Here is a 26,711-nt window from a genome sequence, read left to right as displayed (position 1 = left end):
TCAAAATATTCCCTCCACCTTCTCAACACACCCTCCTTGCTTGTCAGCACACTACCATCTGCATCTTTTACCACCCCAACCTGCTGCACATCCTTTCCAGCTCTGTCCCTTTGTCTGGCAAATCGGTACAAGTCAGTTTGACATATTTTACCTCACTTTGATTGACACGTTGGTTGTACTGTGAGCTGAGTCCAGACTCCGTTGTTGAACAGCCGTGTGTTATGACCCGGCTCAAAAGCCGTAACAAAAAAGTGAGGCACACACACGGAGCAACAGATTTTTTTAAACCCTTTGTAGGGCATTTATTTTAAAAATAAAAGAAAAAGGAAGGGAAGGCGTAGTGGAATGAACCAGAAGACCAAGCCAGGACAAAAAGCATGCGGCAGCTCCTCAAGCCACGATCCGGAGGAGGAACGGCACTCCCCCCTTTTATAGCCCCAGGGCAGGAAACACGACCAGTGCCTCCCGGTGGCCGAGACCTCAGGACACACAACAAACACATTAAGACAGCAGCACAACAAACACATTAGGATGGCAACAGGGGCCATTACCCCCCCCACGAAACACAGGTCCCTGTTATGTGTCGGACGCAGCCCGGAGAACCGACCAGCGTTTGAAGGACCCAGTATGAAATAAGCAGAGCACGGTACAAAGGATAACTAAATTTAATTACATAACAGTGATGTGGAAAATATAACAAAAGAGTGCGCGGTCTGGCGTGGTGGTGAAACGGTGTGCTCCCAGCAGCACTAACGGTCCGGAGCCAGAAACTGTTCGGACCCAAGGACCCCGCCGACACCCCCCAGGTGGCCGCGACAAACCGAGTCTGTGAAAGAAGAAATCATCATGTGAGTCCACACTCCACACACAGAGAGACCGCTCAAAGGTGTTCACAAACAGCAAACACTTCCTGGCTTAATTACTAATCAGCTTCCCACCCTGCAGGCATGGAACACCCTGTTCACAAACTCAACTGCAGTGGAAGCTGATTAAACGACTAACATAACAGCTCAATACAATAAGGTGTGAGGGACACCACATTTACTGACTGTATAAATGTTAGTCACAAAACCTAACGTACCTCAGGAAGTGTGCTGACGAGCGTGAGACCTCACCCCCTCCTCTTTCACAGACCATGCATCAAACCTGGACGTTCTCAGCATCCACTGATGATGAGATGGCTCTCGAGACGACGATCTCACCCGTCTGGTCACAAGGTCGAGTCTCTGGCAAATACACACTGTGTACTCCAGACTTAAATGCCACCATGCTCCAATCCGTGTAGATGCACCACAGCTGTGAGTCCTGACGAGCTGCACTTGATCAGCCTCAGGTGATCAGGGTGAGTTCCTGAAAACTCAGCCACACAGCCACTCAGTCCTAAACGCGTACCACCTGGAAGGAAAAACAAAAGACAGCACAGAAGACAGAAACAAAAGGCAGCCAGGCCCCCCCAGCCATACAACAGTACCCCACCCTCACGGGAAGCCTCCCGGCGACCACACAAACCTGGCCCAGGAGAAACACCCCCCTCCAGGGACCATGGCTGGAAACCGTATCCGCATTCATCTTCCAACAGAATCTTCATCTAACAGAACGGTTGATGTCTTCTCCTCTGGCTGCATCTTTGCCTTTGTTTCTGTCAGTCAATTAGCACAGGTGTGGCCAGGAGTTCTTGAACCTGTGCGGTCAGCCTTTGTCCAACCATGTTCAAAGTCTGATTAGTCATAAAACAAAAAAGACAAACACAAACAACCAAACCACCCCCCCCCCTCCCCAGAGGACCGTCCCATCAAACCCTGGGAAGAGGAGAAAAGAAAACAACCCAAACTTAAGCTTGCAAATAAAAACGCTAACACCCCCCCCCCCCCCCCCCCCCCGGACGACATGTAGGGACCAACACCCCCCAGAGGACATCCCGCCAGCTCCAGGAGTAATAACCACAGCCGAGGTCCCTCTGGGATCCAACGTCACCCACGGGGACTCCCAGCGCCTCCCAGAGGACCGTTCCATCAACCCCAGGAGACGCCTCCCCTCATGACCAACGGACCCAGCCCCGGCCGTCTACGGCTAGATGGACCCACAGCCCTTTCCCCCCCAGAGGACACCACAGTCACACCCTGAGGGCGGAAACTGGGGGGGAAAAACAAAAGGAAAGAAAAAAAAAACATACAAACAAAACAACCCCAACCCCACCCCCTCGGCGCAGTGGAAACTGGAAGCACGTCCAGCGTCACCAACCATGACTATACCCCAGAAGCCAACCGGGAGGAGTGGAACAGCGGCTAAGGCAGACGGCACAAAACGGCGCCACCCCTCTGACTTCCAAACCAGCCACCAGCTGCGGGTATATCCCACTGCCCCAAACCTCAGCCACGCCGATGGCAGACGGCTCAAAGGCGCGCTGAAGCCGGAGGTGGAACAGGGAATCAACAAACAAAAAAAAACAACACCCCAAACCCCCCCCCCCCCCCCCCCCCCCAGGTGCAGACGTTACCTGGGAAACGCCCAGCATAACCAAACTGCACCACTCCAGCAACGCCGACACGTACGGCTCACACGGCTGGAGCCAGAGGAGAAGAGAGGGCAAAAAAAAAAAAAAAAAAGAAAAAACAACCCAATTACCCCCCCATCACCCCCGAGGGGACCGTCCCATCAAACCCTGGGAGGTGAAACCAAAAGAAAGACTAACAGACTAACATACAGTTATTTGGGTCCTTTTTATGCTCCAGATAGACTGCAGGGTCACGACCCCAGAACACTAAATAGTGTTAAAGAATCCCACACAAAAACCAACTCAAAAAACACCCACAAAAAATGAACCAACACAAAACTAGTAAGTGATTTATACCGTCAAGCTCAAACAAATGGAACACACCTGTTCCAACTTAAGAGCTTAACGGTAATGTGACTCAGTCACCAACAGAGGGAGCCAGAGTGCTAAAAATAAAAAAACCCCTTTGGTAACAGAGAAAATAATTCATGCTGCTTTCCCTGTGAGCAGCTGTGTGTAACACACAACCACAAATGTGCTTCAACTAAATTACGCCGGAGCTGTCACAACAGACGCAGTAGTTATCTTCACCCGGGGAAACGGGGCTACAACTGTAACAACAGGAAGCACAGTGATCCGTGCCACAGAGCTCCGTGCGCGTTCACCCATTACAGACACACTCTTGCAGCTCCCGTTTAAACCTCTTATCCGGTCGAAGTGTGACGCGAAGCCGTCGCCAGTCACACTCCACCACGACCCTCGGATAAGGCACACACAGGAACACGGCTGCAAGAGAGCTCAAATCAGTATTCGATAATGGGTTCTCAAACACGCACCATCCGGGCGGAGAGCACCCGCAACTGATCCGGATAACTTCTAATCGTCTGCTGCCGCCTTCCCGGCGTGTTACCGTCTCTGCTACCGCTGGGTCCGTGATGTTTGGCCAGAGACTACTGTTATGTGTCGGACGCAGCCCGGAGAACCGACCAGCGTTTGAAGGACCCAGTATGAAATAAGCAGAGCACGGTACAAAGGATACCTAATTTAATTACATAACAGTGATGTGGAAAATATAACAAAAGAGTGCGCGGTCTGGCGTGGTGGTGAAACGGTGTGCTCCCAGCAGCACTAACGGTCCGGAGCCAGAAACTGTTTGGACCCAAGGACCCCGCCGACACCCCCCAGGTGGCCGCGACAAACCGAGTCTGTGAAAGAAGAAATCATCATGTGAGTCCACACTCCACACACAGAGAGACCGCTCAAAGGTGTACATAAACAGCAAACACTTCCTGGCTTAATTACTAATCAGCTTCCCACTCTGCAGGAATGGAACACCCTGTTCACAAACTCAACTGCAGTGGAAGCTGATTAAACGACTAACATAACAGCTCAATACAATAAGGTGTGAGGGACACCACATTTACTGACTGTATAAATGTTAGTCACAAAACCTAACGTACCTCAGGAAGCGTGCTGACGAGCGTGAGACCTCATCCCCTCCTCTTTCACAGACCATGCATCAAACCTGGACGTTCTCAGCATCCACTGATGATGAGATGGCTCTCGAGACGACGATCTCACCCGTCTGGTCACAAGGTCGAGTCTCTGGCAAATACACACTGTGTACTCCAGACTTAAATGCCACCATGCTCCAATCCGTGTAGATGCACCACAGCTGTGAGTCCTGACGAGCTGCACTTGATCAGCCTCAGCGTGGTTCTTATAAAGGGGCGCGTGACAAAGCGTCCACTACCAGATTTTGTTTTCCTTTAATATGTTTTATGTCCAAATTATACGTTTGGAGGTACAAAGACCACCGAACCAAACTCTGGTTAGGCGCCTTAACAGAGGTCAGAAACGTTAGTGGGTTATGGTCGGTATAAACCCGCCACAAAAGTACACTTCAAAATGCTTTAAGGCCAAATTTAGCGCAAGTGTCTCTTTTTCAACAGTTGAATAATTTAGCTGGTGTTTGTCAAATTTCTTTGAAAAATAGCTAACACGTCTATCCAATCCAAAATTATCAGATTGCGTCAGGAGCGCTCCAGCCCCCACGTGACTTGCGTCCATGTACAGCTGAAATGGTTGGTTTAAACGTGGGGCAGCCAACACCGGAGCTGCACAGAGGAGCTTCTTCACACTTTCAAACGCCTGCTGACAAAGAGAAGACCAGACAAATTTAGCATCTTTGCACAACAGATTAATTAACGGCGCAACAACTGAAGAAAAGTTCTTACAAAAACAATGATAATAACCGACCAGTGAAGAAAATATAAGTTATTTTTTTGTACTAGGGACCAGAAATTCCTCGATGGCTTGAACTTTAGCTACAACAGGACGGACTTCACCCTGACCAACTACACGACCCAAGTAGGTAACAGTCACCCTCGCAAACTCACACTTTATGAGATTGAGGTCAGCCTTGCCCCCGCCAGACGAGTCAAAACCTCAACCATGCGCTCCAAAAGTTTTTTCCAAGTGTCAGAATAAACCACCACGTCGTCCAAGTACACCGAGCAACCAGACATATCGCCCACAACAGCATTCATCAACCTTTGGAACATACAGTAGTGTTCAGAATAATAGTAGTGTTATGTGACTACAAAGATTAATCCAGGTTTTGAGTATATTTCTTATTGTTACATGGGAAACAAGGTACCAGTAGATTCAGTAGATTCTCACAAATCCAACAAGACCAAGCATTCATGATATGCACACTCTTAAGGCTATGAAATTGGGCTATTAGTAAAAAAAAGTAGAAAAGGGGGTGTTCACAATAATAGTAGCATCTGCTGTTGATGCTACAAACTCAAAACTATTATGTTCAAACTGCTTTTTTAACAATCCTGTGAATCACTAAACTAGTATTTAGTTGTATAACCACAGTTTTTCACGATTTCTTCACATCTGTGAGGCATTAATTTTGTTGGTTTGGAACCAAGATTTTGCTGGTTTACTAGTGTGCTTGGGGTCACTGTCTTGTTGAAACACCCATTTCAAGGGCATGTCCTCTTCAGCATAAGGCAACATGACCTCTTCAAGTATTTTGACATATCCAAACTGATCCATGATACCTGGTATGCGATATATAGGCCCAACACCATAGTAGGAGAAACATGCCCATATCATGATGCTTGCACCACCATGCTTCACTGTCTTCACTGTGAACTGTGGCTTGAATTCAGAGTTTGGGGGTCGTCTCACAAACTGTCTGTGGCCCTTGGACCCAAAAAGAACAATTTTACTCTCATCAGTCCACAAAATATTCCTCCATTTCTCTTTAGGCCAGTTGATGTGTTCTTTGGCAAACTAACCTCTTCTGCAGATGTCTTTTATTTAACAGAGGGACTTTGCGGGGGATTCTTGCAAATAAATTAGCTTCACACAGGCGTCTTCTAACTGTCACAGCACTTACAGGTAACTCCAGACTGTCTTTGATCATCCTGGAGCTGATCAATGGGGGAGCCTTTGCCGTTCTGGTTATTCTTCTATCCATTTTGATGGTTGTTTTCCGTTTTCTTCCACGTGTCTGTTTTTTTGTCCATTTTAAAGCATTGGAGATCATTGTAGACGAACAGCCTATAATTTTTTGCACCTGTGTATAAGTTTTCCCCTCTCCAAACAACTTTTTAATCAAACTACGCTGTTCTTCTGAACAATGTCTTGAACGTCCCATTTTCCTCAGGCTTTCAAAGAGAAAACCATGTTCAACAGGTGCTGGCTTCATCCTTACATAGGGGACACCTGATTCACACGTGTTTGTTCCACAAAACTGATGAACTCACTGACTGAATGCCACACTACTATTATTGTGAACACCCCCTTTTCTACTTTTTTTTTTTTACTAATAGCCCAATTTCATAGTCTTAAGAGTGTGCATATCATGAATGCTTGGTCTTGTTGGATTTGTGAGAATCTACTGAATCTACTGGTACCTTGTTTCCCATGTAACAATAAGAAATATACTCAAAACCTGGATTAATCTTTTTAGTCACATAGCACTAGTATTATTCTGAACACTACTGTAAGTGAGCATGAATCTGTCCACATAGATAATGTGATCATCCACAGCAAGTGGACTCCTACAGATATCTTGGGGTCCACATGGACAGCGCTCTCTCCTGGACGGCTCACATTGACTCTCTTTGCTCATGGCTGCAGCAGAGGCTGTACTTTTTGAGGAGGCTGAGGCTGTATGGAGTGGGAATTAACATCCTGCTTGTTTTTTTACAGAGCAACACTTGAGAGCCTCATCTGTTATGGGATCACAGTGTGGTTTGGTACCCTGTCTGTCCAACTGAAAAACAAGCTCGCTCATATCCATAAAACAGCCATGAAAGTAGTAGGACTAAAGATTACCTGCGTATTCAAGCCTTATATGAAGAGACAGCGGTAAGAAGAGAGAAAATCATTTCAAAGGACCCAGAGCATCCCCTTCACAGTGAGTATGTCCTGCTGCCTTCAGGACGGAGACTGAGGGTGCCGCAGTGTAGGACTAACAGATTCAAGTTGTCCTTTGTCCTGTCTTCTGCTAAACTGCTGAACTCTAGATCTTCACGTACATCAGATTCTCTGCACAGCACTTAACCTGCACTTTACCAACTCTGTGGCTGAATGTGTGTTGTTTGTATCTGTTTTATTGTTTTCTGTACTGTTTTTAAGCAACATGTAGCACTGTGTCCAGGACAAATTTCCCCTCGGGGACAAAGTTTTTTCCATTCTAACAGAAATAAAGTGCTGAATATTGATATCTGTTTCCCGCCTTGTTGTCATTGTTGATAATTATTACTGTGAGAAAAGTAGCTCTTACTTTCAAAAAGGTTGGTGACCCCTGGTTTAAATTAAATAAGTCATCTCTGAATGTTTAAAATAAAATCTTATTTTATGATGTCTGGAGGGAAAAAAGTCAAAACTAAATCCTGACCTGAGAGTCTCCAGGTGACAGTGTGGACTCTCCAGTCCAGCAGACAGCAGCTTCACTCCTGAATCCTGCAGCCGGTTCTGACTCAGGTCCAGTTCTGTCAGACTGGAGGACTGAGAGCTGAGAACTGAAGACAGAACTTCACAGCTTCTCTCTGACAGATCACACTCAGATAACCTGCAGAGACGATTCAAAACAAGAAGGATTTTCACTTTAAAAACAGAGAAATTAAGTCTCTGTTCAAATTAGTGATGGAACAGATCACAGATTACCCCCCCCCCACGGTTCAGCTCACATATGATTTAACTCCAAAGTTTCCATCACAGATTTATTGTCCCTGTAAGTTGTTTTTAAAGGAATAACTGAGTAAATCTCGATGTAGAGTTTCAGTGAAATCAAAGTGTGAGCCTTCGACCATGAAGGTCCAAATGTGACAAAAAAACAAACAAACAAACATTGAAACATCAGGAAATGTGACAAAAAAAACAAACAAACAAACACTGAAACATCAGGAAATGAGGATGGAATGTGAGCGCTGATCACACTGAGATGATTCAGATCAGTGAGTTGTGATGTCCTCAAGTGGAAAAAAAAAAAAGAAAGACTGTTCCCGACTGTTGCTGAGTGGTGTTTATCCTGAAAGAGTGACAGAAATAAAGTTATTATTCTGATTTTTACCTTCTGACCAGATGATGGAGATGTCCTCTTGTTGAAAAAGAAGTTGAAGTTATTAACTCCGGTCTGTTTTTTAAATTCCTTTCTATGATGTGGTCACAGGTGATTTTTATTCACTGTTCATGTTTCATGTAACAAACTGTTTCTAATTCTTCTTTACAAACTGGGCGTCTTGTTTTCATTGTTCTTTAAAGCTTTAAGGTCGCCCCCAAAACCTGAAATCCAAACAACATATCGGTTTATTTTAGAAACATCTTGTAAAAGTACAGCTCATTTTAATCAAGAGAACATATTTGTGGTGAATATTTTCTTTTTAATGCCGTCTGCAGGAGGATGTGCGTGTGCACATGCGTGGGCTTTTTAAAATGCTGGAAGTTACCTTTGACCTCAGGTGATGCTATCTGCATGCTGACATCTGAGAGATGTCTGTAAATCACTTCAGAGGTTATCTGGTTTTAAAAGGGCTTATTTCTCATTAATCTTTACAAAATATATGAGAAACATTTTTTGATTTAAGCCCCTTTCACACCAGGACAACACAGAGTTGCGTAATGCCACGTACTGACTACGCAGCCCTACGTGGCAACACACTGAGGGGTCCACAAAATGGACGCAAAAAATTAAACGTTTCATTTGTTTGGCGGACTGCCAGTGTAGAGCATGGATGTACTGTTCCACGCAAGTCTACACAACACTCAGCTACTGCTGGTAAATCTACAAACACTGTGCTACTGTACACCGTGCCTCCGCAACGGTACACAACCCCACGCCAAGATGAAAAATCCTTTTTGGTTTTTTTGTCAGTACATACATACTATTTTTTACAACTTTTTACTCTCTATTTTACTTTGTCTTTTATTTGTTTTATTGCCCGTTGCAATTTTCTTGTTATTGGGGGTAACTTGGTGCCCATTTTTCTATTATGTACAGCACTTTGGTCAACTGCTGTCCTTTAAAACATGCTTTAGAACTAAAGGTTGAGTTGAGTAGTACTACAAAAAAATGACTTAAAAAGTGGACTTTTAATCAAGGGGCTTTGTGGGGGGCACAACACCCTCTTTCTGTCTGGATGTGCCCCTGGTTTGCAGTCTTTGAGCAGGAACCAAAAAATTTTGTGTATTCATGTGGAAAGCGTGACCTGATTGAGGGGTAAGAAGTTTTATGACAATATTTTACATCATGTTGTCCTCAGAAAGAGATTTTAGGCATATTTTAGGGAACAAAACAAAACATTACTGTTTGTTGTTAATGTGTCATGGGTCTGCAGCTGTTTTCAGTTCACCACAGCGAGGACACTCACAGAAACACTCAGAGCAGGCTTTGACAAAAGATTACAAATATCTTGGTAAAACTGTTCTTTGCTCACTATGTTGTTACAGTGCAGACAAACACTCAAACACACAGAAGGCTGACCCACTGCTCCCCCTCCTCCCTCTGGTGGAGTGCAAACAGGACACAGAGGAACAGACAAGGGGACACATTACGAACATAAAAAAAAAAGAAAACCAGACATTCTAAAAATCTTTGAATGAATTTTTGATTTTTGACTGTTTTGAATGTGGTGTGCATGTGTCTCAGGGATGCAGTAAATTGTACATCTTGTGTCCAGCCTTGATTTTGCGTCAGGACGGCTCAGCATGAAACCTGCCTTTTTTCAGCCCAACTAATGGAACTCTGTCACAGCAACGGAGAACATTAATCCCTGCAGTGACATCATGGTGCCTCTCTACACTGATTGGCTGTCACTGTGTGCTTCCACATATCCCTGTTCAAGTCTGGGGAAGCCCCCACATGATCCATGATGTCTCTACTATCAGTAGTTCAAGGCCAAGTGTTCTTTTGAAAATTTTCCCTTCAGTACAACTTTTTATTAACTTTTTTCTACACAACATGAATTCTGATCATATTGGTGACATCATATTATGAATCCCCTATTGAAAGATCACACTCACCACCTCTGACTGGGGGACCTCCAGATGTTCCCAGGCCAGTGTGGAGATGTAATCTCTCCATCTAGTTCTGGGTCTTACCCGGGGTCTCCTTCCCACTGGACGTCCCTGGAACACCTTCCAAGGGAGGCACTCAGGAGGCATCCTCACCAGGTGCCCGAACAACCTCAGGTGTCTCCTTTCAACGCGAAGGAGCAGCACCTCTACTCTGAGCTCCTCACAAATGACCGAGCTTCTCACCCTATGTCTAAGGGAGACACCAGCCACCCTCCCGAGAAAACCCATTACAGCCGCTTGTACCCGCAACCTAATGCTTTCGATCTTGACCCAACCCTCCATAGGTGAGAGTAGGAACGAATTGACCAGAACATCGAGAGCTTCGCCTTTTAGCTCAGGTCCCTTTTCGTCACAACAGCACGATAGAGTGAATGCAACACCACCCCTGCTGCAACGATTCTCTGGACAACCTCACGCCCCATTGCCCCCTCACTTGTGAACAAGACCCCGACGTACTTGAACTTGTACTCCCTTGGATTTGCCTGATGTGAATTTTCTGAGCCCACGAGTGACTTCCACTCCTGTCTCCATGCCGGACTTCAGTGATAGAGGATTCTATCACCCGCAAAGTCAGGTTACAGAGGCCGGCTGACGTTAAATGTATTCCTGGGGCCAGAGCTCCCAACATTGCATCCCATCTTAGGGTGCTGACACTGCAGAAGGGAAGACGGACAAAGTAACATGAGATATAGTCATATAGTTATTCACGTCGGCACCAATGATGTCAGGATGAAGCACTCAGAGGCCACAAAAATGGACATAGAGAAGACTTGTGACCTTGCCAGAAAGATGTTTTGGCATCGATTAACAGTCTCTGGTTCCCCCATTTAGCAGGCTGACATTGTTAAATAGGTGGCTGGCGCCACCCGACTGGGGAAGGTGCCGCCATCTTATCTGCGAACATAGAGCTCGACAGGGAGGGTAATATAAGGAATTTACAGCAGGCCACGGAGCAGGTGATTAGAGACCCTGCAAGGCTTATGACAAATGTGGGTGTGGAATCCATTAGATTAGCGGGGAAATTAGTGCAGGAAATCCACTATGGTGATAGTGCAGTTTATCTGCCAGGGAGGGAAATTCAACAAGTTGAGACTGTGGCCTGCTTCCGTAGATGTGTCCATAAAAATCATAGAGGGATATGCTTTGCAAACTTAGTACCCATGACTAACTTAATATCCAATGACTACATTGGATGATGTTGAAGTTGAGGATGGTCCAATGGTTGTTCCAGCAATATCAAAGATTTCATGTCTGCTACCTAAAACTCGCGAGGAATGTCTCAAATCTAAACCTACTTCTAGGCATCTTATATATGCTGCTCTGGAACCACCCCTAAACCCAAACAGTTCAACTGTCAACCCCACTGAGGTCCTTAGTCTGAGTCTCATTAACATAAGATCACTGTCCTCAAAATCACTGTTGATTATTGATCCAATTACTGATCATCACTTAGATATGATTGGGTTATGTGAAACCTGGCTTAACCTGGTGTTGCTCTTATTTATAAATCTAGGTTTAGCTTATTAGCTGTTGGGGGTCACAAATATATTCTCCGCTCAGGATATTACGCATTGCCAAGGTCAGAAGAATAAAAATCAGCCATATTACTTTGTCACTGTAAATAGGCCTCCTGGCCCATATTCTGAATTCTTAGATGAATTTGGTGTGTTCATCTCTAACTTGTCAAATAGTGTAGATAACATTTTGATTACTGGTGACTTTAACATTCATATAAATAAGCCTACTGATCCCCTCTGCAAATCATTTATAGAAATTGTGGCTGCATTAGGATTTCGGCAATGCATTCGGGACTCGACACACGAGTGGACATACCCTGGGTTTGGTTAGCACGTGGTATTTGCTGTCACGAATACTGACATCATGCCTCTCAGACAGTGTTGCCACAGTTATTTTGAAGTAATCCAATTACTGATTACTCCTTGAAAAAGTATCTTAGTTACTTTACCGATTACTCAATTGGAAAAGTAACTAAGTTAGATTACTAGTTACTTTCCCCAGCTGCCGACAACAACCCTCTGCCACCTCAACATGACAATACCTGTTTTGCCAAAACTCACTTTGTAGTCACCCTTTCTTGACTTCAATGAAAATAAATACTTGTTTTATAAAAAGTACAATAAAGACCTCTTTCTTGATCTCATATTTAACTGTTGACAGCACTGTAATAGTAAAACTTGCAATTTCTAACCTACATTGTTTATAAATGTAACTATTAAATTCATTCTAAGATTTAATGCAGTCCATTTAAATTCTCTCTAAACATTTTACTTGTCGAAATTAATATTATTTTAAGTAGTATTAGTAGTTGTAGTAAAAAAACGACTTCAAAACTGGACCTTTAATCTAGGGGTGTTGTGGGGGGGGCACATCCCTGCCCCACGCCCCCATTCCATCTGGATTCACCCCTGCTTTGGCATTTGAGCACAAAGAATGGATAACATTTATTTATGCTGAAAACATGACCAGATTTACAGGTAAGAAAGTTTTATTGTGTTTTCACATCATGTGGTCCTCAGAAAGAGAGTTTAGGTGCATCTGAGTGGAAAATAGTGTTAGTTGTTGACGTGTCGCAGAGGATAAGCTGTTTTTAGCAGCAGATACGGAGCGGCTCAGCTCAGAATTCTAAATAAAGGAGAAAAAAAGCATAAAAATGTCTTTGTAAAGCTCAGTGCAGGTGTGCTGTTGTCACTGTGCTTTAAGAGGTGAGGACGAGTCGTAGCTGCAGCAAAAAACTGCGGATGAAAAGCTCACAGCTCGCTTAAAGTGGGCAGTTCAGTCGAACCCAGACCTCCTGCCCACGGAGCAAGTTTAATGCTGCTATCGACCCACAATGCAAAAATAATAGTAACACACAGTGACTTGGAGAAATAACTTTAATCTGATTACTGATTTGGAAAGATTAACGCGTTAGATTACTTGTTACTAAAAAAAGTGGTTAGAGTAACGTGTTACTATGTAACGCATTACCGGCATCACTGCACTTAGATCAGTGGTCTCTGATCACTCACTTATTAAGTTTACAGTTTTGCTGCCGTGTTTAGTGGAACAACAACCTTATATATCACTACGGCGATGCATCAACCCCTCAACTAAGGCTGAACTCAAAGCTAGACTGCGTGATGTCTTAGCTTCCCAAATGGAAAATACCCAGTCAGCAGACAGGCTTGTGGATAGTTTAAACTCAGTGCTCAAAACTACACTTGACATGATTGCGCCTCCTGTGTTAAAACCACGCTCCCCCAAAACACAGTCACCTTGGTTCAATGATTACCTGCATGACCGCAAGCATAAGGCTAGAAGTCTAGAATGGAAATGGGGTAATTCAAAATTAGAAGTATGTATTATTATAAGTATGTATTATTGGCTACAAAGTGGACCTACTACTCTGATCTGATAAAAAAAACAAGCATAACTCAAAGTTCTTGTTGGACATGGTGGCAACACTTACTCATGGACAACCACCTGTAGTTCACTCTCCTTTTACAGCACAAGATTTCCTGGATTACTTTGAGAAGAAAATAGAAGACATCAGGTTAAACATATCCCAGCATGCCTTAATCCAGCCACTACACCCTGCTACTGAGGTGAGCACCATTACTGAGGTATTACCTAGATTTACAGAATTTGATAGTGTCTCTCTAGACATGCTGACAAAACTCGTAACGCCAGCAAAAAGCACAACCTGTTTATTTGATTCTATACCAACAAAACTGTTTAAGGACCTGTGGTCCACTCTTGGGCCGACTGTGCTGGAAATTATTAATCTTTCTTTAACTTCTGGATCTGTTCCTAAATGTTTCAAATCTTCAATGATTAAACCATTATTTAAGAAACCTAATCTTGACCCTAGTGTATTGAAAAACTATCGGCCGATATCAAATCTATCATTTTTCTCTAAAATTCTGGAAAAAGTGGTGTCACAGCAGCTCATGGACCATCTTTCTGCGAATAATCGTTTTGAGCCACTGCAGTCTGCTTTTAGAAAATATCATTCCACAGAGACGGCTCTCACTAAAGTGGTGAATGATCTACTGCTTGCATTGGATTCAGACACCACTACGGTTCTGGTGCTGTTAGATCTCAGTGCTGCATTTGATACAGTGGATCATCATATTCTACTTGATAGGCTGGAAAATCATTTGAGGATTTGCTAACAAAATTTTAACTATTAGAGAAAAAATTACTCATAACCATCCCAAAGACGTATCGTTATCTTTGGCTGCTTTCAGTGATGCCGGTATTTGGTTAGACTCTTTCTCTCCGATTGTTCTGTCTGAGTTATTTTCATTAGTTACTTCATCCAAACCATCAACATGTCTATTAGACCCCATTCCTACCAGGCTGCTCAAGGAAGCCCTACCATTATTTAATGCTTCGATCTTAAATATGATCAATCTATCTTTGTTAGTTGGCTATGTACCACAGGCTTTTAAGGTGGCAGTAATTAAACCATTACTTAAAAAGCCATCACTTGACCCAGCTATCTTAGCTAATTATAGGCCAATCTCCAACCTCCCTTTTCTCTCAAAACTTCTTGAAAGGGTAGTTGTAAAACAGCTAACTGATCATCTGCAGAGGAATGGTCTATTTGAAGAGTTTCAGTCAGGTTTTAGAATTCATCATAGTACAGAAACAGCATTAGTGAAGGTTACAAATGATCTTCTTATGGCCTCGGACAGTGGACTCATCTCTGTGCTTGTTCTGTTAGACCTCAGTGCTGCTTTTGATACTGTTGACCATAAAATTTTATTACAGAGATTAGAGCATGCCATAGGCATTAAAGGCACTGCGCTGCGGTGGTTTGAATCATATTTGTCTAATAGATTACAATTTGTTCATGTAAATGGGGAATCTTCTTCACAGACTAAAGTTAATTATGGAGTTCCACAAGGTTCTGTGCTAGGACCAATTTTATTCACTTTATACATGCTTCCCTTAGGCAGTATTATTAGACGGTATTGCTTAAATTTTCATTGTTACGCAGATGATACCCAGCTTTATCTATCCATGAAGCCAGAGGACACACACCAATTAGCTAATCTGCAGGATTGTCTTACAGACATAAAGACATGGATGACCTCTAATTTCCTGCTTTTAAACTCAGATAAAACTGAAGTTATTGTACTTGGCCCCACAAATCTTAAAAACATGGTGTCTAACCAGATCCTTACTCTGGATGGCATTACCCTGACCTCTATTAATACTGTGAGAAATCTTGGAGTCATTTTTGATCAGGATATGTCATTCAAAGCGCATATTAAACAAATATGTAGGACTGCTTTTTTGCATTTACGCAATATCTCTAAAATCAGAAAGGTCTTGTCTCAGAGTAATGCTGAAAAACTAATTCATGCATTTATTTCCTCTAGGCTGGACTATTATAATTCATTATTATCAGGTTGTCCTAAAAGTTCCCTAAAAAGCCTTCAGTTAATTCAAAATGCTGCAGCTAGAGTACTGACGGGGACTAGAAGGAGAGAGCATATCTCACCCATATTGGCCTCTCTTCATTGGCTTCCTGTTAATTCTAGAATAGAATTTAAAATTCTTCTTCTTACTTATAAGGTTTTGAATAATCAGGTCCCATCTTATCTTAGGGACCTCGTAGTACCATATCACCCCAATAGAGCGCTTCGCTCTCAGACTGCAGGCTTACTTGTAGTTCCTAGGGTTTGTAAGAGTAGAATGGGAGGCAGAGCCTTCAGCTTTCAGGCTCCTCTCCTGTGGAACCAGCTCCCAATTCAGATCAGGAAGACAGACACCCTCTCTACTTTTAAGATTAGGCTTAAAACTTTCCTTTTTGCTAAAGCTTATAGTTAGGGCTGGATCAGGTGACCCTGAACCATCCCTTAGTTATGCTGCTATAGACATAGACTGCTGGGGGGTTCCCATGGTGCACTGTTTCTTTCTCTTTTTGCTCTGTATGCACCACTCTGCATTTAATCATTAGTGATCGATCTCTGCTCCCCTCCACAGCATGTCTTTTTCCTGGTTCTCTCCCTCAGCCCCAACCAGTCCCAGCAGAAGACTGCCCCTCCCTGAGCCTGGTTCTGCTGGAGGTTTCTTCCTGTTAAAAGGGAGTTTTTCCTTCCCACTGTAGCCAAGTGCTTGCTCACAGGGGGTCGTTTTGACCGTTGGGGTTTTACATAATTATTGTATGGCCTTGCCTTACAATATAAAGCGCCTTGGGGCAACTGTTTGTTGTGATTTGGCGCTATATAAAAAAATTGATTGATTGATTGGTTGATTACTGGGAGTGCCCTTGCATGGCTGACATCATACCTGACCAGTCGTTCTGCGTTTTGTATAGTAACACTACCTCTAACCTTAGTGACATGAAATTTGGGGTTCCACAGGGGTCCGTCTTAGGCCCCCTGCTTTTCTCCCTTTATATATCACCCCTTGGGCACATACTGTGGCACTTTGGGATTACCTTTCACTGCTATGCTGATGATACTCAGTTATACATACTGATAACTGCTGGTAATTTTATCCACATAATACCCTTAGAAGATTGCCTTGCATCAGTGAGAAGCTGGATGTCTAAAAACTTCCTACTTTTAAACTCTGATAAGACTGAAATGGTGGTCCAGTAAGGCATCAGCATCAATTTGATCAGTTAACACAGCCTAGGCTCGTGTGTCATACATCACACTGACAAACTGAGGAACCTTGGGGTCATTTTTGATCCTATGTTGTCCCTTGACCTCCACATTAGAAATATTACTAGGACTGCTTTCTTCCACCTGTGAAATATAGCGAAGATTCGTCCCATCCTGTCTATGGCTGATGCTGAGACCCCGATTCATGCATTTGTCTCTTCTTGATTGGACTACTGCAATGTTCTATTTTCTGGTTTACCACAGTCGGGCAATAGGGGTCTCCAATTGTTTCAAAATGCTGCAGCCAGACCTTTGATAGGAAGTAGAAAGTTCGACCACATTACACCCATTTTGGTGTCTCTTCACTGGCTTCCTGTCCCAGTGAGATCAGATTTTAAGGTTCTGCTACTAGTCTATAAAAATGTTCATGGACTGGCACCTCCCTACCTAGCTGACCTAATTAAACCTTACGTACTGGCCCAGGCTTTGCGTTCTCAGGGTGCTTTGTGTCCCTAGGGTGAATAAGAAGTCTGTGGGTCAGAGATTTCTCTTATCGTGCCCCTGTTCTGTGGAATGATCTCCTTGCATCAATAAAACAGTCAGATTCTATGGAGACTTTCAAGTCCAGACTTAAGACGCACTTATTTTCCCTTTTGTATGACTAGCATACTGGCATATTATAGTTCTACGCTTTTTACTCTTTAATTCATTTTATTAGTAAACAGAGCGTGCCGCGGCCTCAACTTTACCTAAATTCTGGGTCTTTTAGTGAAGTTTAGGGCTAGTGGCCGGCGATCACCTTAGTATTTCTTCTGTTTTTCTTGTTGTTTAATGCTGATAAATTATACAGTATTTCTTGTCTTTCTGATGCCTGATTCTGTTTTCTCTCTGTTTAAGGTGCAGCTCCATCCAGAGATGGGTGTGGTATTTGTGCTGGAGACCCTCCTGTCCTGTGCAGCAACAGCTTTTCCTATATATTCGTTTTGTGAATTGTTCTGTAATTTATGTTTGTATCATGGCCCAAGCAGAAGGTCACCCCTTTAAGTCTGGTCTGCTTGAGGTTTCTTCCTCAGAGGGAGTTTTTCCTTATCACTGCTGCTCTGGGGGTTAGAAAGGTTAGACCTTGCTTGTGTGAGGCACCTTGGGGCGACTCTGTCATGATTTTGGCGCTATACAAATGAAAATAAATTAAGAATTGAATTGAAATTGCACTCCTTCACGTGGGGCAAGACCTCATTCCCTACCTGGAGTAGGCAATCCATCGGTTTCCTGCTGAGAACCATGGCCTCAGATTTAGAGGGGTTTTTTTGTGATCTGAAAATGATCTCAAGCGTGAATTAAAATCTTGATCTGAACCGTGAGTTCTGTGATCTGTTACACCCAGAGTTCAAATGTCAAAGTGTCTCTGTACTTACAAAACTTTTTTAGATTCTTTGATCACTGGCAGCAGCAGCAGAAGAGCCTCATGTGAAGGTTCATATTTCTTCAGGTCAAACACGTCCAGATTTTGATCTGAGGACAGTAAGATGAAGGCCAGAGCTGATAAATCAGAACCAGATAGACCATCTTCAAAGAGACTTCCAGAGTTCAGGAGATGTTGGATCTGATCCAGCAGAGAACGATCCTTCAGTTCATTCAGACAGTGGATCAGATTGATGTTTCTCTCTGCAGTCAGATTCTCGTCGAGCTTCTCCTTGATGTACTCGACTGTCTCCTGATTGGTCTCTGAGATTCTGTCTGTCTGTGTCATCAGGCCTCGTAGGAGAGTCTGATTGGTCTGCAGGGAAAGACCCAGAAGGAAGCGCAGGAACAAGTCCAGGTGTCCATTTGGACTCTGTAAGGCCTCGTCCACAGCACTCTGATGGAGACGTGTTAGATCAGGTTTAATTATATTAATATTTATGACTGTTGCTTGATGTTTGGACAGCAGATTGACTCCAGACTGGATGAAGGTCAGATGGACATAAAGAGCAGCCAGAAACTCCTGAAGACTCAGATGGACGAAACAGAAGACCTTGTCCTGGTAGAGTCCTCTCTCCTCTTTAAAGATCTGTGTGAAGACTCCTGAGTACACTGAGGCTGCTCTGATATCGATGCCACACTCTGTCAGGTCCTCTTCATAGAAGATCAGGTTCCCTTTCTGCAGCTGCTCAAAAGCCAGTTTTCCCAGAGACACGATCATCTGCCTGTTCTCTGGATTCCACAGTGGATCTGTCTCAGCTCCTCCATCATACTTGACCTTCTTCACTCTGGACTGAACCACCAGGAAGTAGATGTACATCTCAGTTAGGGTCTCTGGCAGCTCACGTGCCTCTCTGGTGTCCAACACGTCCTTCAGAACTGTGGCAGTGATCCAACAGAAGACTGGGATGTGACACATGATGTGGAGACTTCGTGATGTCTTCACGTGGGAGATGATTCTTCTGGACTGCTCCTCATCTCTGAATCTCTTCCTGAAGTAGTCCTCCTTCTGAGGGTCAGTGAAGCCTCTGACCTCTGTCACCATGTCCACACACTCAGGAGGGATCTGATTGGCTGCTGCAGGTCGTGTGGTGATCCAGAGGCGAGCAGAGGGAAACAGGTTCCTCCTGATGAGGTTTGTCAGCAGAACATCCACTGAGCTTGACTCTGTGACATCAGTCAGGATGTCATTGCTGTGGAAGTCCAGAGGGAGGCGACACTCATCCAGACCATCCAAGATGATCAAAACCTGGAAGTGCTGGAAGCTCCAGATTCCTGCTTCTTTGGTTTCAGGAAAGAAGTGATGAACAAGTTCCACCAAGCTGAACTTCTTCTCTTTCAGCACATTCAGCTCTCTGAAAGTGAATGGAAATATGAAGTGGAAGTCCTGGTTGGTTCGTCCTTCAGCCCAGTCCAGAGTCCACTTCTGTGTTAAGACTGTTTTCCCGATGCCGGCCACGCCCTTTGTCAGCATTGTTCTGATTGGTGGCTGAGTGTCAGCTGAGGCTTTAAAGATGTCTTCACATGCGATGGTTCTTTGTGGTGAGTCTGTTTTCCTGGATGCTGCTTCAATCTGTCTGACCTCATGTTCCTGGTTGACCTCTGAAGCCCCGCCCTCTGTGATGTAGAGCTCTGTGTAGATCTCCTTCAGAAGAGTCGTCTTTCCTACTTTAGAGATCCCCTCAAACACACGCTCAAACTTCTTCACCTTAGATTTGAATTTATGACGACAAACTTCAACAAGAGTTCCTGAAAGAACAAACAGCACAGATCAGTTACTGAATGATGACATCACTTCCTGTTTTCCTGACAGAATTCACACACGAATATATTTCAAATAGACAAACATCACGTGTCATTTAGCGTCTGTGTTAAATGTGGACAGAAGTCCTCTTACTACTCTGCAGACAGTCAGCCAGCTCCTCATAATTCATGCTCCTCATGAAGATCAGTGTGAGGTCCAGGAAAACCAGTCGGATGTTCCTCTGATCCTCATCCTCACTCTGACTCTCCAAGTATTCTGCATCATTTGTCAGGAGAAACTTCAGGATCATCTTCAGCTCATCTTTAAGAAACATCACCATGTTCTCCTCAATGTTCTGCAGCAGAACATCGACATGGACGTAGAAACTCATGACTTTGTTACAAGTGTGGATTTTGTCTCCACATTATATTTTTCACTGTGTGAAATTCTCTGGAATTTGTTCAGAAAATCCAGTTCAATTAAAAACAGACTGAAAAGTTAAATCCTTTAAATCATCATTTTTCTGAAAGGTTAAGATCAGAATTGATATAAAAATCATAAAAATGATCACTTTAAACAACAGGGTCTCCTCTGGTAGGGTCTCCTGTGGCAAATCGGTCTCAGGTGAGAGGCCAGACTAAGAATGGTTCATAAGACACCATGACAAAACGAGGAAATGTGACCCGGCCTGGAGAAAGTCCGGGGGGTGCCCTCATCTGGAGCCAGGCCCAGATGGAGGGCCCGTCAGCGAGTGCCAGGTGGCTAGGCTTGCCACGGAGCCCAGTCAGAGACAGGCCGAAAAGGCAAGTGGACCTTCCATCTCCACCCTGTGGGCTCATCACCCGCAAGGGGAACCAGTGGTGTCAGGTGTGCTGTCCCATGGGTGGCAGTAAAAGTCGAGGGCCTCGGCAGACCAGACCCGGAGCTTGTGCGTGAGGTGGAGCAATACCAGTTAGATCTGGTGGGCCTCGCCTCCACACACAGCCTCGGCTCTGGAACCACTCTCCTTGATAGGGGTTGGACCTTATTCTTCTGTGGAGTTCTTTGGAGGGTGTGGAGATACTCATGAGTCCCTGGCTGAGCGCCGCTATGCTGGAGTTTACTCCAGTAGAAGAGAGGGTCGCATCCCTGTGCCTTTGGGTGGCAGGCAGGAATACGCTGACTGTTGTTTGCGTGTATGCAACGAACAGCAATTTGGAGTATTCAGCCTTCTGTGAGTCACTGAATGGAGTCCTGTATGGGGCTCCGGTGGGGGACTCTATTGTTCTGCTGGGGGACTTCAACACACACGTTGGCAATGACAGAGACACTTGGAGAGGTATGATTAGGAGGAACAGCCTCCCTGATCTAAACCCGAATGGTTGTTTATGATAGGACTTCTGTGCTCGTTATGGACTGGCCATAACAAACACCATGTTCGAACACAAGGACGCTCATAAGTGTACATGGTACCAGAGCACCCTTGGCCGAAGATCGACAATCAATTTTGTCATCGTATCATCAGATCTGAGGCTGCATGTTAAAAAACTCGGGTGAGGAGAGGGGCAGAGCTGTCATCTGATCACCATCTGGTGGTGAGTCGGATCAGAGGATGGGGGAGGACTTTGGACAGACCTGGTAAGCCCCAATGGATTGTGCAGGTCAACTGGGAACATCTGGAGGAGCCCACTGTCCGAGAGATCTTCAACTCACACTTCTGATGGAGCTTTTCTAGCATCCCTGTGGAGTTTGGGTACATTGAACCAGAATGGGCAATGTTCAAAGCTTCCAATGCTGAAGCTGCAGCAGGGAGCTGTGGCATGAAGGTCTTAGGTGCCTCAAGGGGCGGCAACTCTCGAATACCATGGTGGACACCAGGTGTCAGAGAAGCCATCCAACTGAAGAAGGAGTCCTTCCAGGATAAATTATCTCGGAGGACTCCAGAGGCAAGGTACCGACAGGCCAGAAGGACAGCAACCTCTGCTTTGGGGGAGGGAAAGCAGCAGATGTGGGAGGAGTTCAGAGGAACCATGGAGAAGGACTTTCGGTTGGCACCAAGGTGTTTCTGGCAGACCGTGAGGCACCTCAGGAGGGGAAAATGGGGAACCATCCAAGCTGTCTACAGTAAGGATGGGACTCTGTTGACCGAGGATGTAATCTGGCATTAGAAGGAACACTTTGAGGAACTCCTGCATCAGACTGGAGCACCCTCTATAGTAGGGGCAGAGGTGGAAGCTGATGGAGGATTTTCATCAATTTCCCTGGTGGAAGTCACTGAGGTAGTCAAACAACTCTGCAATGGCAAGGCCCAGGAGTTGATGAGATCTGTCCAGAAATGCTGATGGCCCTGGGTGTGGAGGGATTGTCTTGGATGAGATGTCTCTTCAACATTGCGTTTAGGTCTGGGACAGTGCCTGAGGAGTGGCAAACTAGGGTGGTGGTCCCCATATTTAAAAAGGGGGAACTGAGAGGTTGTGCCAACTACAGGTGCATCACACAACTCAGCCTCTCTGGTAAAGTCTACTCCAGGGTGCTGGAGAGGAGGGTTTGGCCGATAGTCGAACCTCTGATTGAAGTTTAGTTTATTAGATTATTTAAGGGACAATGTACAGCATCATTCAGCTCAACGAGACAAGATGAGTTGCACCAGATTATAGCTAAATAGCTCATTTCCATTCGCAGTCCCTGGGTACATCAAATAAATTAACAATAAAATTGGACAATATTATAAAATTCCTCTCGCACAATAAATCACTTTCACAGGCAAACAAAGTCAGACCATATCACAGTCAAAATCAGATCATATCACATACAGGAACAATGACGCCATGGTTCTCAGTAGGAAACCGATGGATTGCCTACTACAGGTAGGGAATATGGTCTTGCCCCAAGTGAAGGCATTCAAGTACCTTGGGGTCTTGTTCACAAGTGAGGGGACAATGGAGCGTGAGATTGGCCGAAGAATCAGTGCAGCAGGGGTGGTGTTGTATTCGCTCTACCATACGGTTGTGACGAAAAGGGAGCTAAGCCAAAAGGCAAAGCTCTCAATCTACTGGTCAATCTTCGTTCCTACTTCACTGGTCACGAGGGTTGGGTCATAACTGAATTAACTAGATTGCGGGTCCAAGTGGCTGAAATGGGCTTCCTTAGGGGGGTGGCTGGTGTCTCCCTTAGAGATAAGGTGAGAAGTTTAGTCATCCATGGCGAGCTTGGAGTAGAGCTGCTGCTCCTTCGTGTTGAAAGGAGCCAGTTGAGGTTGTTCGGGCATCTGTTAAGGATGCCTCCTGGGCGCCTCCCGAGGACTAGGTGGAGAGATTATATCTCCACACTGGCCTTGGAACACCACAGGATCCCCCAGTCAGAGGTGATCAATGTGGCACAGGCAAGGGAAGTCTGGGGTCGCCTGCTGGAGCTGTTGCCCCCGCGACCCGATTCCAGATCAGTGGTTGAAGTTGAGTGTTGTTAGAAAGAAAGGTGATGTAACACAGTGGTAAACATACCACCGTCCCAGCTTTTTTGAAACGTGCTGCAGGCATCCATTTCAAAATGAGCAAATATTTGTACAAAAAAACAAAGTTAAAATATTAAATATCTTGTCTTTGTGGTGTATTCAATTGAATATAGGTTGAAGAGGATTTGAAAATCATTGTATTCTGTTTGTATTTACATTTTACACAACGTCCCAACTTCATTGGAATTGGGGTTGTACATTTCAAGTAAGACCTGTCTCAAGATTATTCCTGTCAAATGTGGTACAATTCCAATTAGCCAGTTTTGAGATACAGAAAGTAGAGGCTGATTGTGCCCCCTCATGTCCAATTGAAACTCTTTTAATCAGGCTCCCTCACTGTACTACTCATCAGCCACATGAGTTTTGTGGAAATCGGAGTTACAATCACGAAAGCAAGTCTAACTTCCTGTCTTGCGTGGTTGTAACAGAAAGTTCGCCCTTTATTTCTCAGGTAGGTTGCGGCCCATCACACTCATTTTAATAACTTAAGCTTCTGAGGTCCAGTAGACTCTGTGTGCAAAGTTTGGTGTTGAACAGAACAACGGTCTGGGTTGTGTCTGGAAAAAAAAAATAATCAGTGATGTATATTTGTGGAAAAAACTATCATGGCGCAAATAGGTGTGGCCTAACTGTTGCTTTGTAACTGCTGTCCCCAGCCCTGCCGGGATTGGACCCCTAATAAGTCTGTCAGTGTTGATGAAGCCATGAATGATGCACTGATGAACATGAATGAGAGAATAAACATCATCAAAGTGTTTGTTGCTGCAGCATGGAGACATTATGAACAAACTGTCCAATGAGGACATCAGATGGACGTCAACAGACCGTAAACATGTGGTTCAGGCGTCTTTGATGCTGCTGAGCAGATGGAACCCTGAGAACCTCTGAGCTCTGCTGCTTCACTCTGTGGACCAATCAGAAACAGTTTACTCACATGATGTCTGAACACAAACAGCTTCAAGTTCACCTCAACCTGCATCATTGATCTGAACACTCAAACTGGTTTTCATGGTCTTCTTGTTGGTCCCCCGTCTTGGCAGGACGGCCCGCCGTGCCAGAAACAGTGACGGCTCCTCCGTCAGTACCACTAAATGAAGAGCTTTGATCCTGACTGAAGATGTTAAATGTTGACTTCCTGTCTGTGTTTCTGGTGTCTGCAGTGAGGATCAAACTGACTGATCAGGAACTCGGGATCCGTTCATGCAGCTGCTGTTATTTGACAGATGTCCACGTCCTGTTCTGTCTCCTCAAAGCTTGCTGGTACCAATGAACCTCCTCCTCCCTCTACGGGATTCTAAGTCGCTCTCACTGAGTCCATTCTCCAGCAGGTCGGGAAATCTCTGCACGCCTTAAACGTGAACACGATTTCCTCAAAGTCATCTCTTTCTGTCCAGATCAGATGGTCCTGAAAGCAGCAAACCAGCTGTGGACTTTGACCACCACAGGGTCCAAGGATCCAACGAGGTTCAAGACCCCAAAGTCTAAACTGTGGCTTTTCCACACTGAGGCTGGAAAGTTTCCTCACAGCTTCCAGATGTAAATTCTGTCCTTTCTGTAGAAACTGATATATTCTGTCCAACTGGAAGCTTTTCTTAAAATGTCAATCAGTCAAATCATTTGTCTTCTGTCCGTTTAAACAACTTAAATTATAAAGTATCCTGAGAAGAGACATGAGGGTCACAAGGTTTAACAAGGTCTGTCCCTAACTCACCATCTGATGTCAAACAAAACCTGAGAATCTGCTCCTGTAGCTACAAGAAGACAACTGAAGGAGAGACACGTCCAAACACCCTCAGTCTGGGTCAAACCTGGTTGTCGTTTTCTGAAAATCTTCTACTTTTATGGATCGGAAAACAATCATGAATCAGTGTGGGACCATTGGACATCACCAGGTCGAGTCTTTTAAATGCTGTGGACATGAAGACAGTCCGTCTCAGTCACCTCTTGAAGATGCAGGCCCAAAGACAATGTTGGACCTAAAATCACACGAAGATTTTTCACTAATTCATGACGATGAATTCCACAATCACCCAGAGATGATGAGAACTGGTCATGAGAGACGACTTTGTCTGAGAGGGTCAGGAACAACCATCTCAGTCCTCAAGGTTCAGAGGACAACTGGGGTAAGTCCTACTTCAGTGTCTAATCTGGATTTGACTCGTGTGGTCTGTTTAGTTGTGATTCTGGACTTCTCCTCCTGATTGTCCTTTTGGCCATTCGTCACTGTGAACACCGGACTACCTGGAGGACAAGTCCCTCCCAAGGACCAGCCTGGACGTCAGCACAGCTAACTTGTGACCAAAATACTTCATCATGTTTACACAATATTTTAGCGATCAAGATTGAAAAAGACAACAGGAAGGAATGCATCGTTTACTGAGGTACAAACAGGGACACAGACAAACGGGCCAGAAGGTTCACAGACTTCCAGAGGATTGTGGGAGGAGAAAACGGTGGTTCAGAGGACCAACAGAAGACACTCGAGTCACAGGAAAACACTGGGAAGCAACAAGTAAAATAATGTCAGCGTCCAAAATCAAAGCAAGATGTTTAGAAACGCTGCGTTGAAAATTCTTTGCTCTGTTCAAACAGCACATGTGGATTTTGGCGGCCGATCATTGTGACCTCATCTGTAAACTCTCCTGAATGAAGTGAAGACTGTCGGGTCCAAGGAGGACAAATATTTGTTGGAACTGTTCAATGAAGTCATGTCAGATATCAGAGATACAGAGAGGACTGTCCTTGTTCACAGGCAGTCACACTACGTGTGTCCAGTGGCCTAGTCCAACTGAACCCATCTCTGGAGGTCCTCTGTAAGTGGACCAGGTTCAGCACAGAGCCTTCAAAATGAGTCAAACCAGCTGGAGTTTGGGGTCAAAGGTGCTTGGCCACGGTGAGGATCACACAGTGTGACTATGTCCTCAAATGTGTCTAACGTCTTGTGGAGACTTGAGATGATTTGGGGATGAACAAAGTGCTTCAACTCCTCTGTAAGCAGACCAACAATCCCCAGAGTACAGGACCCAGATTAAAAAAAGACAAAGTCTCTGTGTGTCCCCTCAGGTCCTGAATTTAAATCAGGCCGTGCACTACGACTCCTCTGGAAGACAATCAGAGCATCCTCAGACGTCAAACACTGCCAGGACACCAGCTGTGTCCATGTCTGCAAATCCTCCAGTCCAACAGTCTCTCATCTTCAAGCTAGATTCAGTTTACTATTAATTAATTAATGAAAACTCCTGTTTATGATCAAATTCAGAGGATGAATAATCATGACATCATAAAGACAGAAACATG

The 26,711-nt window shown here is 44.6% G+C and overlaps 1 protein-coding gene across 2 annotated transcripts in view; it reads right to left on the bottom strand.

Moving 5' to 3' along the window:
* LOC117504823 (NACHT, LRR and PYD domains-containing protein 3-like) overlaps positions 1 to 26,711 on the bottom strand; it is a 56,873-nt gene that overhangs the window by 4,434 nt on the left and 25,728 nt on the right. For both annotated transcript variants that reach the window (XM_034164359.1, XM_034164360.1), the window contains exons 6-9: positions 24,240 to 24,318; positions 20,078 to 20,279; positions 18,135 to 19,929; positions 7,419 to 7,592 (exon numbers count right to left, since the gene is read on the bottom strand). In XM_034164359.1, coding sequence (XP_034020250.1) covers positions 7,419 to 7,592; positions 18,135 to 19,929; positions 20,078 to 20,279; positions 24,240 to 24,318 — 2,250 coding nt within the window. The remainder of the gene's footprint in view (positions 1 to 7,418; positions 7,593 to 18,134; positions 19,930 to 20,077; positions 20,280 to 24,239; positions 24,319 to 26,711) is intronic.

This window comes from Thalassophryne amazonica, chromosome 23 (assembly GCF_902500255.1).
Source record: "Thalassophryne amazonica chromosome 23, fThaAma1.1, whole genome shotgun sequence".
NCBI lineage: Eukaryota > Metazoa > Chordata > Actinopteri > Batrachoidiformes > Batrachoididae > Thalassophryne > Thalassophryne amazonica.
The sequence above is the reverse complement of the archived record's forward strand: the minus strand, read 5'-3'. Positions and strand labels throughout refer to the sequence as shown.